This window comes from Lithobates pipiens, unplaced genomic scaffold (assembly GCF_037356315.1).
Source record: "Lithobates pipiens isolate NorthernLeopardFrog02 unplaced genomic scaffold, aLitPip1_a1.2 Scaffold_19, whole genome shotgun sequence".
NCBI classification, from domain to species: domain Eukaryota; kingdom Metazoa; phylum Chordata; class Amphibia; order Anura; family Ranidae; genus Lithobates; species Lithobates pipiens.
In genome coordinates, this window is record NW_027507764.1 from 92,296,940 (window position 1) to 92,312,277 (window position 15,338).

The window sequence follows — 15,338 nt, forward strand, 5'->3', positions numbered from 1 at the left end:
AGGACCAGTACTGGGTGGCAACGTACTTAGACCCCCGGTACAAACACAAAATGGCGGAAATGTTACCGCCGTCGCAGAGGGCTGTCAGAATGCAGCACTTCCAGGCCTTGCTTCGAGAAATGCTGCATTCTGCTTTTGCGTGCGCTGGCAGAGGAGCAATTCCCACTCCCAGAGAAGGATTTGCGGGTACCAATCCAACAGCGCCTGCAAGAAGAGGCCGGTTTGAAGATGTGTTGGTGACTTCGGATATGAGGTCATTCTTTCAGCCGACCCATCGACAGGTGTCATCCGGATCCAGCATCAGGGAACGCCTAGACCGTCAGGTGTCCGACTACATTGGGTTAACGGCCGATGTGGACGCTCTGAGGAGTGATGAACCCCTAGACTACTGGGTGGGCAGGCTTGACCTCTGGCCAGAGCTTGCCCAATTTGCAATCGAACTGTTGGCTTGCCCCTCATCCAGTGTCCTGTCCGAAAGGACGTTCAGCGCAGCAGGGGGGATTGTGACCGATAAGCGTACTCGCCTAGCTCACCACAGTGTTAACTACCTCACATTTCTAAAAATGAATGAGGCATGGATCTCGGAGGAATTCAACACATGTGATCAGTAGACCATGTATATGTCTATAAACAATTTTTGGAATCAAGCACACAGACCTTCTTAATTCATTTGGCTCACTTCCCTGACCCAAAAAAGCACACCGTACTATATGCCCCTACCCTCCTCTTTGAAGAGGTTGAGCGGTGTCATATTTCTACTGGGGCTGCTTATTATGAGGGGTTCCCACCATCCCTGTGCTGTGCTGACTTCCTCCTGGGTGTTCTTATTATGAGGGGCTCCCACCATCCCTGTGCTGTGCTGACTTCCTCCTGGGGGTTCTTATTATGAGGGGATCACACCATCCCTGTGCTGTGCTGACTTCCTCCTGGGGCTGCTTACGGTGCTGCTGTCAGCGCTGTATGTCACGGAGCTGCTGTCAGCGCTGTATGTCACGGAGCTGCTGTCAGCGCTGTATGTCACGGAGCTGCTGTCAGCGCTGTATGTCACGGAGCTGCTGTCAGCGCTGTATGTCACGGAGCTGCTGTCAGCGCTGTATGTCACGGAGCTGCTGTCAGCGCTGTATGTCACGGAGCTGCTGTCAGCGCTGTATGTCACGGAGCTGCTGTCAGCGCTGTATGTCACGGAGCTGCTGTCAGCGCTGTATGTCACGGAGCTGCTGTCAGCGCTGTATGTCACGGTGCTGCTGTCAGCGCTGTATGTCACGGAGCTGCTGTCAGCGCTGTATGTCACGGAGCTGCTGTCAGTGCTGTATGTCACGGAGCTGCTGTCAGCGCTGTATGTCACGGAGCTGCTGTCAGCGCTGTATGTCACGGAGCTGCTGTCAGCGCTGTATGTCACGGTGCTGCTGTCAGCGCTGTATGTCACGGAGCTGCTGTCAGCGCTGTATGTCACGGAGCTGCTGTCAGCGCTGTATGTCACGGAGCTGCTGTCAGCGCTGTATGTCACGGAGCTGCTGTCAGCGCTGTATGTCACGGAGCTGCTGTCAGCGCTGTATGTCACGGTGCTGATGTCAGTGCTCTGTATTACGGTGCTGCTGTCAGTGCTCTGTATCTCCTGCACCCTCTTGTTTGCCTACCCTGGTCCCTGACCTTCCCTCTCCTCCATTGCCTTCATTAGCTCCATAGTCCTGAATTGTCAGAACAATTTCCCAAATAAAAAAAAAATGCTTGTAGTTATCGATCCCAAATTCACCTCATACATGTATTATGCTATTGTCCAGGTGGTGGGACTACGTGCTACCCCCTAATAATTACCCCGTGGCCGCAAATTCGACCTAAAGGTTTGCGAAATTCGCCTCCCATTGAAGTCAATGGAGCCCGCGGCGAACGGTCGTTTTCGCGAACGTTTGTGTCCGTTCGCGTTTCGCGTTCGCGAAACGTCCCGTCGGAAGTTCGTCCATCACTAAGGACTAGTATCAAATGTAGGGCTTTAAGGGCACCACCACTCGCTGGTTATACTTTTTAAGGGCTTTGTTTGCCCATTTTTATTAAAAGCAAGTTCAGCAAACAAACATATGTTTCCCTCGCAGGGGTTTTCAGCATTCCTTTGTCCATCAACAAGATGACATTCAGCCTAGTTGGCTCTCACTTGCAGCACTTCTGCTCTGGCCTTGCCTGGTTGGGACTAGTAGTTCTTCTTCCTGAATGCTTCACTGCAATCCTTCATGTGAGTGGATATTTTGTTCTTAATAAATTGTTTAGTGATATATACTCAGAGGCGCCTGTTTTTCCTGTTTTTGTTTGTTCTCAGACAATGTCAGCTTGATCCTTCTATTAAGCTTTTACATCAGGTTTCTCAAACTTTTGCATGCCAGCACTTTATGTGATAATGACTAAGCCCCTCCCCTTCATGACATTGTCAAAAAGGGGCAGAGCATAGGTGACCTTAAAATGATGCCCCCCCTAAAAAAAGTTCTTCGGACGCCCTTGAAGATGTTGTTACTCCCGCATACACAGCTTAGTGTACATAAACTCAGGCAAAGAAAAGGGCTCAAGATAAAAGAGACCAATAGGGTGTCTTTTGTCAAAAAATCCTACCTGACAGTGTTTTTTATGTTTAACTACTTGCCGACCGCACTATAGTTGAATGATGGCTACAGCGTGGTCATCCAGTTCTGGGAGGCCATCTATGACATCCTTCCGTGATCGCACCGGGACACTGCTGATCATGGATTGAGGTAGGGAGCCAAATCAGCGGCTTTTTACCACATGTTCAGCTGTGTCCAATCACAGCTGAGCATGATGTAAACAGAAGCCATTTATCAGCATTCCTTTCCTCACGCTGACAGCATGAAGAGAACCAATTTCTATCTTGTGTAAAAGGGACATCTACACTGATAATCAGGGCACTGATTATCAGTGCAGTCCCTCCATTGCTGCCAATCAGTGCCCACCAATAGCGCCTCATCAGTGTGCATCAGTGCAGCCTTTCTAGATTGTAAGCTCTAACGAGCAGGGCCCTCTGATCCCTCCTGTATTGATTTGTATTGTAAGTGTACTGTCTGCCCTCATATTGTAAAGCGCTGCGCAAACTGTTGGCGCTATATAAATCCTGAATAATAATAATAATATCAGTGCCCATTAGACATGTGCAGAGTGAAATATTTTGTTTCGGAATTTAGTTTTTCGTCCGAAAAATACATTTAAGCCTCTTTCACACTGACGTCCCGTTCAGGCCCGCCTGTCAGTTTTTCAGGCGGACCTGAACGGGTGCTCCATAGAGGTCTATGGAGCGTCAGATGTCAGCGGTGACATGTCCGCTGACATCCGACCCGCTCCGATCCGAAAAAGTGTAACGGAGGAAAAAGCTATTTTTCCATCCGTCTGCGGATCGGATCGGGTGACGACGGGCACTGCGGTCCGTCGTCATCCGATCTCCCATAGGGGAGAGCGGCGCTGTGACAGGTCCGTCCCTGCTCAGTGTGCAGAGACGGAGCTGTCATCTCCCTGCTCAGCGGGGATCGGCGGAGTGATCCCCGCTGAGCAAACGGACATCCACGGGGCGGATCAGAACTGATCCGCCCCGTGTGAAAGGACCCTTATTTAGTTACTCCCGAAATTCGTTTTTATTTATTTTGTTTTTCGTTCAAAAATTGCATTCGTCTGAAAATCCACATGAATTACGGTCGAATCTGTCTTTAAAGTGGAGGTCCCCCCTAATTAACAGTCCTAGGTCTATGTGATCCCCCCTTCCCTAATCGCTAGGTAACCCCCTTACCTTTCTGCTGTCTTCTTCTTATTTCAAATTTTCTGCCTCTGGAGATTCCGGAAAGGGGCGGAGCCGCTGCGGAAATGGGCGGGGCTTCAGCGGAAGGTCACTTCTTCCTGTTGGCCGCAGGGGCTCCTGGGATCGTTGTTTTTATTTCCCAGGAGTCTGTACGGTGCCCAGGCTCGAGATCTCGCGTGACTTGAGTGGTTGTCAGCGCTCGAGCGGATTGATCTGCGCATGCGCGAGATCACAGCTCATAGGGGCGGTGCATGATGGGAGTTTAGGAGGACTGTGCCCCGGAAGACAATGCCTGTGGGCTTCACATGCCCACAGGCAAAATGGAAAACGCCTGGAGACGTTTTCCTAAGCAGTTTTGAACAAAGAAAAACACTTGGAAGAGACTCGGACAGCACTTAGAAGTAAGTAAAATATTTAGAATACTTAATTTCAAACATTATTGCGGGAAAAAAAAAAAACGGCGGTGGAACCCCGCTTTAAGGCTTATGGTGTCTGTCGAATGTATAAAGAAGATTCGACGGAGCTGCTAAACTCTATATAGCATATTTTGTGTGAACTTTAGAACCCTACTAAAGTCTGTGGGACTCCAACATTCAAAATCTAAAGTGCTCATTTTAAAGGCTAATATGCAAGTTACTGTCCTAAAAAGTGTTTGGGGACCTGGGTCCTGCCCCAGGGGACATGTATCAATGCAAAAAAAAGTTTTAAAAATGGCAGTTTTTTCAGGAGCAGTGATTTTAATAATGCTTAAAGTGAAACAATAAAAGTGTAATATTCCTTTAAATTTCGTACCTGGGGGGTGTCTATTGTATGCCTGTGAAGGGGCGTATGCTTCCCGTGCTTAGAACCGTCCCTGTACAAAGTGTAATTTCTGCAGGAAAAAAAGTAATTTAACCACTTAACAAGCGGCCCATAGCCGAATGACGGCTACAGGGCGGTTGTTTAACTCTGGGAGGCCATCATATGACCTCCTCCCAGAATTCCGCTCTCGCGCGCCCCCTGGGGCAGCAACTCGAGAGCATCCGTGACCGCCGGGTCCTGTGGTCCTCATTGCGGCCGTTTACCATGTGATCGCTCCGTCAAATGACGGAGTGATCACTTGTAGACAAACCAGCGTCATAGGTTCCTCCCTCCCCCTCTCTGTACAGATCGGTACAGCGGAGGGGGAAGAGATCGGTGTCAACAGCGCTGTGGGCTGCATCTGCATTGCCCACATCGCTGCTCACCAAAATTTAACCCCTCAACACCCGCAAATACTCTGCAATACCAGCCAAAACTCTGCAATGCCAGCCAAAACTCTGCAATGCCAGCCAATACTCTGCAATGCCAGCCAATACACTGCAATACCCGCCAATACTCTGCAATACCCGCCAATACTCTGCAATACCCGCTAATACTCTGCAATACCCACTAATACTCTGCACTACCCACTAATACTCTGCACTACCCTCCAATACTCTGCAGTACAATTCCAGCCAATACTCTGCAATACCCTGCCATAAATTGCCATACCCGAAGATACCCAGCCATACTCGGAGATACCCTGCAATACCCAGCCATAGTCGGTGATACCTTGCAATACCCGGCCATAGACACCCCCCCCTCCCGCCACCATCTGGTGCTTCTACCGACTCGCCAATACGATCAAAGCCAGAATCTTTTTATTTTTTTTGTTTCAGGCTTCCCAGCTTAGAGGTGAGATGCGGGGTCTTACTGACCCCATATCTCACTGTAAAGAGGACCTGTCATGCCATATTCCTATTACAAGGGATGTTTACATTCCTTGTAATAGGAATAAAACCGCCCCTGTCCCCATGTGCTCGCATGCAGAAGCGAACGCATACGTAAGTCCCGCCCACTTATGAAAACGGTGTTCAAACCACACATGTGAGGTATCGCTGCGAACGTTAGAGCGAGAGCAATAATTCTAGCCCTAGACCTCCTCTGTAACTCAAAACAAGTAACCAGTAAAAAAAATTTGAAGCGTCGCCTATGGGGATTTTTAAGTAGCGACGTTTGGCGCCATTCCACGAGCGTGTGCAATTTTGAAGAGTGACATGTTAGGTATCTATTTACTCAGTGTAACTTCATCTTTCACATTATGAAAAAATTGGGCTAACTTTACTGTGTTTTTTTTTTTAAGCACAAAACTGTTTTTTTTTCCCAAAAAAAAGCATTCGAAAAATTGCTGCGCAAATACCGTGCGAGATAAAAAGTTTCAACGACCACCATTGTATTTTCCAGGGTGTTTGCTAAAAAAACATATTTAATATTTTGGGGTTCTATGTAATTTTCTAGCAAATAAATGATGATTTTTACATGTAGGAGAGAAATGTCAGAATTGTCCTAGGTGCTCCAGAACTCCTGATGGCGCTCCCTGCATGTTGGGCCTCTGTATGTGGCCACATTGCGTAAAAGTCTCACACATGTGGTATCGCCGTACTCGGGAGTAATAGCAGAATGTGTTTTGGGGAGTAATTTGTGTATGCATATGCTGTGTGTGAGAAATAAATTGATAATATGACAATTTTGTGAAAAAAAAAAAGTAAAAAAAATCTTGATTTTGCAAAGAATTCTGGGAAAAAATTACAACTTCAAAAAACTCATCATGCCTCTTACTAAATACCTTGTAATGTCTTCTTTCCAAAAAGGGGTCATTTGGGGGGTATTTGTACTTTTCTGGCATGTTAGGGTCTCAAGAATTGAAATAGGCCGTCAGTACTTCAGGTGTGATCAATTTTCAGATATTGGCACCATAGCTTGTGAACTCTATAACTTTCACAAAGACCAAATAATATCCACCAATTTGTACTTATTTTTACCAAAGATATGTAGTAGTATAAATTTTGGCCAAAATTTATGAAGAAAAAATTACTAATCTGCTAAATTTTATAACAGAAACTAAGAAAAATTCATTTTATTACAGAATTTTTGGTCTTTTTTCTTTTATAGCACAAAAAATAAAAAACCGAGCGGTGATTAAATACCACCAAAAGAAAGCTCTATTTGTGTGAAAAAAGGGACAAAAATTTCATATAGGTCCAGTGTTGCATGACTGAGTAATTGTCATTCAAAATGTGAGAGCACCGAAAGCTGAAAATTGGTCTGGTTATTAAGGGTGTTTAAGTGCTCAGTGGTCGAGTGGTTAAAATCACCCGTGGCTATAATGAATTGTTGGCTCCCGTAATACAGAGAACACTTATTGAAAGTCATTGATTTAAAAAAAGTGTGGGGTTCCCCCAAATTCAATTACCAGGCCCTTCAGGTCTGGTATGGATATTAAGGGGAACCCTGCGTCAAATAAAAAAAAAATTGATGTGAGGGTCCCCCTAAAAATCCATACCAGACCCTTTATCCGAGCACGCAACCTGGCAGGCCACAGGAAAAGAGGGGGGGACGAGAGAGCGCCACCCCGAACTGTACCAGGCCACATGCCCTCAACATTGGGAGGATGCTTTGGGGTCCCCCCCAAAGCACCATGTCCACATGTTGATGGGGACAAGGGCCTCATCCCCACAACCCTGGCCGGTGGTTGTGGGGGTCTGCGGGCGGGGTGCTTATCAGAATCTGGAAGCCCCCTTTAACAAGGGGACCCCCAGATCCCGACCCTCCCGTTTGAAATGGTAAGGGGGTACAAAAGTACCCCTACCATTTCACAAAGAAAGTGTAAAAAATAGTTAAATAAGACAAACACACTTTTGAAAAAGTCCTTTATTAAAAATAAAAAAAAATAAAAAAAGATTCCAGAAGTGGTAATCCACTCTTGCTATCCAGCGATGGATGATCATCTCTCCAGTGATGGCTGATCTGATCCAGCGCAGCGAATCCATCCATCTTCTGTCTCCACGGAGGAGACACTGCGGGATCCCGAGGCCTGATGTTTCTTATATGCGGAGGGCGGGGCCACTTGTCACCTGACCCTGCCCCCTCTGACGCGAATGGGGAAGCCGGGCTTCCCCAATGACGTATAGGGTGACCACGCCCCCTCTGATGTAAAGCAGGTTTCCGTTACATCAGAGGGGGCGGGGTCACCCATATGTCATTGGGGAAGCCCGGCTTCCCCATTCGCGTCAGAGGGGGGCAGGGTCAGGTGACGGGTGGCCCCGCCCTCCCCATATAAGAAACATCAGGCCGCCGGGATCCCGAAGTCTCTCCTCCGTGGAGACAGAAGATGGATGGATTTGCTGCGCTGGATCAGATCAGCCATCGCTGGAGAGATGATCATCCGTCGCTGGATAGCAAGAGTGGATTGCCAGGTTGTGTGCTAGGATAAAGGGTCTGGTATGGATTTTTAGGGGGACCCCCACGTCAATTGTTTTTTTAAATTTGACGCGGGGTCCCCGCGTCAAAGCCGCGAGTGATTTTAAAAGACTTTTTTTCCTGCAGAAATGACACTTTGTGTCCCGGGACAGTTCTAAGCACGGGAAACATGCGCCTCTTCACAGGCATACTATAGACACCCCCCAGGTACGAAATTTAAAGGAATATCTTTTATTGTTTCACTTTAATCATTATTAAAATCACTGCTCCCGAAAAAACGTCAGTTTTTAAAACTTTTTTTTGCATTGATACATGTTCCCTGGGGCAGGACCCAGGTCCCCAGACTCTTTTTAGGACAGTAACTTGCATATTAGCCTTTAAAATTATCACTTTAGAATCTTTTCTCTCTGTCAAATCTTTTCTCTATATGTCGAATATTTTATCTCTGTCTAATATTTTCTCTATATAATCTTGGACTAATAGAGGTAAGGTTAGGCACATTCAACCACAGGTTCAATGGACACAAATTGTTGTCAGAGTCACGTTGAATCTCCTATTCTATATCGAACTGTTGTAACAACGAAAATGAAAATAAAGCATTTGTTTATGTCAGATCTTTTGTTTTTCAGATTCTGCACTTTCGTTATCGTTTGTCAAAACGAAAATGAAAATTCCTGAAATTCGGACGAAAATGCATTTGGACGAAAACAAATGCACATGCCAAGTACCCATCAATGGCCATCAGTGCCCCCTCAATGCCCATCAGTGCCCAACAGTGCAGCCTATTAGTGCCCATCAATGCCCATCAGTGCCACCTCATCAGTGCCCATCCATGCAGCCAATCAGTGGCCACCAGTAGAGCCTCATCAGTGCACATCAGTGAAGGAGAAAAATTACCTGTTTACAAAATTTTGCAACAAACTATGAAAACTTTTTCATCACCAAGTGAAAATTAAGGAAGAAAACAAAACCAATGCAGCTACCACTTTTAAAGCCTTTTGTTGAGAAAAACAACATTACCCCCTGGGTGATCTATGTACATTGCAAGGATTATAACAACCTTTTTTGCAGATTCCTACCTTTTGTTATTCTAAAGAAATCCCTGTGTTTTTGTCTGTGACTCTGTCCTGAGTGAGTCTAATGGGAGTGTTTTCTTATTTATCAGTCAGCTGTGGCAGCTGTAGGGCTCTAATGAAGAAAGCTGCTGGGCCTGCATCCCTTTAGACGTGTTCTTATTGGGAGTATCTCACCAAAAATGAAATTTTTGTTGCAGGGGATGCCTGAAATCTGACTTGCATCTTAGTATAGACTTCTGGGAAAATTGGGGAGCCAATCACAAAAGCAGGAAATTATGTTTCTGGGAAGTGGTCAGTACACATTCTGTGTACAGAACAACTCTATGTAGCCATATTGCATTGCATTTATAGAAAATTAAAGCGGCTGCAGATTGAAAAGAAAGGTAATTTTTAATAGCATTCAATTACAATATGACTTGTATGGCAATTGTATATGCTAAATTAATTTTAGTTTATTTGCTATTTTTCTTCCCCCGCAAAAGTGGCGTTACCCTTTAAGGATTGGTAAACTGAGATAAAATACAATTTTAATTTGGGATTTAATACAGATTTAAAGCGGAGGTCCACCCTAAAGTGGACCTTCCGCTCATCGGAACCCTCCCCCCCTCCGGTGCCACAATCAGCACCTTTCAGGGGGGAGGGGGGTGCAGATACCTGGATAATCCAGGTAACTGCACCCACTTCCGGGATAGCTCTCTGCGGAAAGGGGCGTAACTTACGCCCCTTTCCGCAAGTGCCCGCCCCTTCCCGCAAGTGCCCCGCTGCCTGCTGGGAAACACACAGATCCCAGAGGCAGCGGGGAGCGTCCTTATTGCGCAGCGCGATTCGCGCATGCGCAGTAGGGAACCGGGAAATGAAGCCGAAAGGCTCCATTTCCTGATTCCCATACCCAAGATGGCGGCGGCAGGACCCGACAGGCGACCTAGAGATCGGCTTCGGGTGCCGACATCGCGGGCGCGCTGGACAGGTAAGTGTCACTATTTTAAAAGTCAGCAGCTGCAGTATTTGTAGCTGCTGGCTTTTAAAAAAAAAAAAAAAACGCGGAGTCCCGGTGGACTGCCGCTTTAAGCATTTTAGCGTTGTTCTTTCTTATGATTAGTGTTGAACTCACCTCCACAAATCAATCTATTGGATCGATCACAATTGAAATTGTCACATTCACAGTATTTCCCAGAGTAGAACTCCTTAGGATTTTCCCTCTTCTTACACACACACTGGCCACAGATACAGTCTCCATTGTTATTGCAGATCTTTGAGCTGTCCTCCTCTCTGCACTGAGCATCCATGTCTTCACTGCTAACTTGCTCTGTGCTGCATTCACATTCTTTTCCAATACGACCCTCGTTGCATCTGAAAATATAGGAATCCCGTGTGAAATGCCATCATACATAAAAAATTATTTATGCCTCCATAACCTCAAGTTTTCACTCCTAGAAAAGTGTATGTTTAGCTTTGTGCTTCCAAAAAAAAAAAAAGTATATGATGTACGTAACATACAGTTGTGCTTATAAGTTTACATACCCTGGCAGAATGTATGATTTGCTGGCCATTATTCAGAGAATATGAATGATAACACAAAAACATTTCTTTCGCTCATGGTTAGTGTTTGGCTGAAGCCATTTATTATCAATCAAATGTTTTTACTATTTTTAAATCCTAATCAATACAGAAACTACCCAAATGACCCTAATCAAAAGTTTACATACCCTGGTGATTTTGGCCTGATAACATGCACACAAGTTAACATAAAGGGCTGTGAATGGCTATTAAAGGTAACCATCCTCACCTGTGATCTGTTTGCTTGTAATTAGTGTGTGTGTGTGTGTGTGTGTGTGTGTGTGTGTGTGTGTATAAAAGGTCAGTGAGTTTCTGGACTCCTGACAGACCCTTGCTTCTTTCATCCAGGAAAGGCACACACCCCCTCCCCAGAACTTGGAGAACTTGTCAAAAGTTATCAGGCGGAACAGAGCAGGAGACAGCTACGGGACATAGTGCTGTGAAGAGAGATAAAAAAACACTGTCGATATATGTGCCCAGCTCAAATTTCATGAATTGGGTTTACAAACCCTTTAACCGCTTTATACCGTTATACTGTGGCAGTTTGGCTCCCGTGCGCGAGCCGTCGTAGCTGTATGTTGGATGTCTCAGTGTGAATCGTGTCCCTGGAGCCGATGCAAGTGCCCGGCGGGCCCGATCGCTCGGGGCGCACAGAGAACCGGGAGCTGTGTGTGTAAATACACAGTTTCCGGTCCTCTGAGCAGTGAACTGACAGATCAGTTCTGCGACTAAAACTAAAATGGAATTTTAGTCAAAAGACTAAAACTGGACTAAAAACTAAAATGCCATTTTATTCAAAAGACTAAGACTAAAACTAAATTGAAATTTTACTTCAAAATTAACACTGGTCTGTAGTGCATGTTCATACCTCAATAGCATAAATAATAACATATTAGATTTTTCACTCCAGCAGTATATAATGAGTTTAGAAATTGTAGAGGAATGTTAACTAATGCATTGCAATTTTAATTACACCCATTAGATAAAATGTAGGACTAAAACTAAAACAATTGCAGAATGCCATTTTAGTCCTAAAGCCCCGTACACACGATCGGAAATCCCGCCAGCAAAAGCCCAATGAGAGCTTTTGGTCAGAAATTCTGAACGTGTGTATGCTCCATCGGACTTTTGCTGGCCGAATTTCGGCCAGCAAAAGATTGAGAGCAGGTTCTCTATTTTTCCAACGGAAAAAGTTCTGATCGGAAATTCCGATCGTCTGTAGCAATTCCGTCACGCAAAATTCTTAAGCATACTCGGAAACAATTCAACGCATTCTCGGAAGCATTGAACTGAATTTCTCATCTCGTCGTAGTGTTGTGCGTCACCGCAGTCTTGATGGTTGAACGTTCAGAGAACTTTTATGTGGCCGTGTATATGCAAGCCAAGCTTGAGCGGAATTCCGTCGGAAAAAACATCCAAGATTTTTCTGATGAAAACTTAGATGGTGTGTATGCGGCATAAGACTAAAGGCCCGTACACATGATCTGACTTTTTGACAACAAACATGCACATTAGCTGTTTTAAGGCAACATCTGGCCTTGTGTACGCTCCATCGGACAAACTTTTCAGTTTTCATCAGACTTTTGTTGGCTGTGTGAACGGACAAACTTTCTGGAAACAAAAGTCTGATAGAGCAAAGTCCTATCGTCTGTACAGAAAACCATAGGCCTTTTGTAAAAAGTACAAACACGCTTGCTCAGAACCAATGCAAAAGATCAAACAACAATACAGAAGCTGACTAAAGGTGGCGGTAAAGAGCAGAAAAACCACGTGATTTGGTCAAAGTTGGCTGAAAAAGTCCTGCCGTGTGTATGCAATACAAGTTCACAACCGACGCCCTTTGTACAAAAATCCACAGGAAAGTTAGTACAAAGTACGATCGTGTGTATGAGCTTTAAGACTAAAACTAAATTGAAATTTTCTGCCAAAATTAACACTGACGTACACATAGCTCTATTTGGAGGTCCAAAAAATGAATTTTGGACTGGTTATATTCATAGGACACAACAATATTCCTGTTATTCATATTTAAAGTATTCAGAAGTGCCATCCCATAAGAGGAGGATGTCATTGATGTATCTAGCCCACAAAATGAGCTCAGTGCTATGCTCATCATGAACAACATCCTCCTCCCATTTGGCCATAAACAGGCTAGCGAGGCTGGGGGCAAATTTTGTCCCCATAGCTACGTCCTTTTGCTGCAAATAAAAACGACTGTCAAACCAGAAATAATTATGCTGAGTATAGTAAGCTTGTGAGGCAGTAATGGTATGATCTCTCCTAAGAAACCAACTCACTGCTTCAACTCCTCTATGATGGGGAATACAGGTGTACAGTGAGGCTACATCTGCTGAAGCCATAATGTAATCTTCTCCAACATTCACTGCCTCCAACAATCTGATTGTGTCCCTTTTATCTTTGAGATACAAAGGGGTTTTTTGGACAAGAGGCTGAAGAAAATGATCAATGTTTCGAACGATAGCCGACGTAATGGAGTCAATCCCGCTAATGATGGGACGACCGGGGGGATGAGTTCTTATGGATTTTGGGTAAGTAGTACATTACCGGAATTCTGGGTGCTAAGGGGACAAGAAACTATTTTTCTATATGGTTAAGCAATTGTTGGTCAAACCCTTTTTGAATAAGGGTATTAAGATCCTTCTTATATGTAGATATAGGATTATTAGATTGTTCATGGTCTCATACCATATACAGTGTTTATCACTACAAGCTTGGTTGACTTAAAGTGGATGTAAACCCACCACTCATGATTCTCAACTATTGCCATCTTTCTTATGTATATATGTATACATGCCTCCTGCATGTATCCCTACTATCTGTATGGCTGAAATCGCACTGCACGGACATTGCATGTGATTTGCACAGCAGTGCGGTGGAAATCACATGCGATCTCGCACAGCACACTGGTGTGAACTGGCCCTAAGCTCATTCAGCCTTACTGGGTGTAATTATAAAAAGTGAGAAATCCACCCCTCCCCCACATAACAAATCCTGGTGATGGAAAGGAATGCTGCAACTGTGATCAGGTGACCTCAGACACACACTGTACTATAACAATCATCAGATCACTGGATGTTCTACTCTGCCCAGCTCGGACTACATACAGCTCCCCTAAATCACTTGTCTGTATATATTCTTCTCGCTGTTCACTGCAGCATACAGGAGGATTACATCCCATGATGAGAAACATCCAGTCAAAACACAGTAAAGGCAGCCAATCCTGGGAGAGCTGGAGGGGAGGGGAGAGGAGGGGAGGGGAGGGGAGAGGAGGGGAGGGGAGAGGAGGGGAGGGGGTGTGAATGGAGGGGGTGTGAATTGTGAACTTTTTACACAGGATGTGCCTGTCTCAGGCTAGTGCACGAGATATGTAAATCACCTGTCACTCACAGCAAGGGGAGGATTTGACAAAGTTTTCAAGACTTTGTCAAGATTTCTCAAACTGAACAATAAAAGAGGATTGCTCAGAGCTGGATTAAATCTGTGTGGCAAGACTGGGCTCAAATGATAGGAAATCTTATTCTCTGCATTATGACATAAAAAAAACAAAACATTTTTTTCAGGTTAACATCCACTTTAAGTGGTATATACCTCTTTAAGCCCATCTTTTCTGGTAAGCCTTCATACAACTGGTGGCGGTGTCCTCACAAGAGTTTCCTCTATTTATTAGTCCTCCCCAGCAAGTTTATTTTGAAGACTTTCTAGATATGTTGTTCCATTGTTAATCAATGGCAATCAACTTTCACGTGGTGGACTTTATTTTTTATATTTATTTTTGTCATTCTATAGACGTTTGTTGTTCACTCATTCATAGGGTGTTTTCATTTTTATTTTATTTTTTTATTTTTTTCACTTTTCAATATTGGTGATACACAATATCATAATTTTCCACACAATATATTTAAGCGCTGCATTTTTTTCTATTTTTGTGTGTGTGTAAACACACAAATCCCAGTTCTTTCAGGGGAGTAGAGACAGATTCTCTGTTTACCGATCTCTCTTCTCTTAGTCAGTCCCATCCCCCCTACAGTTAGAACACACATAGGGAACACAGTTAACCCCTTGATCGCCCCTAGTGTTAACCCCTTCCCTGCCAGTGTCATTTATACAGTAATCAGTGCATTTTTATAGCACTGATCTCTGTATAAATGTCACTGGTCCAAAAATGTGTCAAGTGTCCAATTTGTCCACCAGAATATTGCAGTCCTGATATAAATCACTGATCGCCACCATTACTAGTAAAAAAATAAAATAATAATAAAAATGCCATAAATCTATCCCCTATTTTGTAGATGCTATAACTTTTGTGCAAACCAAACAATATACGCTTATTACGATTTTTTTTTAACCAAAAATATGTAGAAGAATACATATCGGCCTAAACTGAGGAAAAAATGTGTTAAAAAAAAAATGGGATATTTGTTATAGCAAAAAGTAAAGATATTGTGTTTTTTCTCAAAATTGTCGCTTTTCTTTTGTTTATAGTGCAAAAAATGAAAACCACAGAGATGATCAGACACCACCAAAAGAAAGCTCTATTTGTGGGAAAAAAAGGAGGCCAATTTTGTTTGGGTACAGTGTCGCACGAGCGCGCAATTGTCAGTTCAAACGACAGAGTGCCGTATCGCAAAAAATGGCCT

General features: G+C 44.4%; 1 protein-coding gene across 1 annotated transcript in view; it reads right to left on the minus strand.

The window, feature by feature from the left end:
- LOC143996172 (integrin beta-1-A-like) overlaps positions 1–15,338 on the minus strand; it is a 128,918-nt gene that overhangs the window by 64,910 nt on the left and 48,670 nt on the right. The window contains exon 12 of the mRNA XM_077491083.1: positions 10,235–10,473. Coding sequence (XP_077347209.1) covers positions 10,235–10,473 — 239 coding nt within the window. The remainder of the gene's footprint in view (positions 1–10,234; positions 10,474–15,338) is intronic.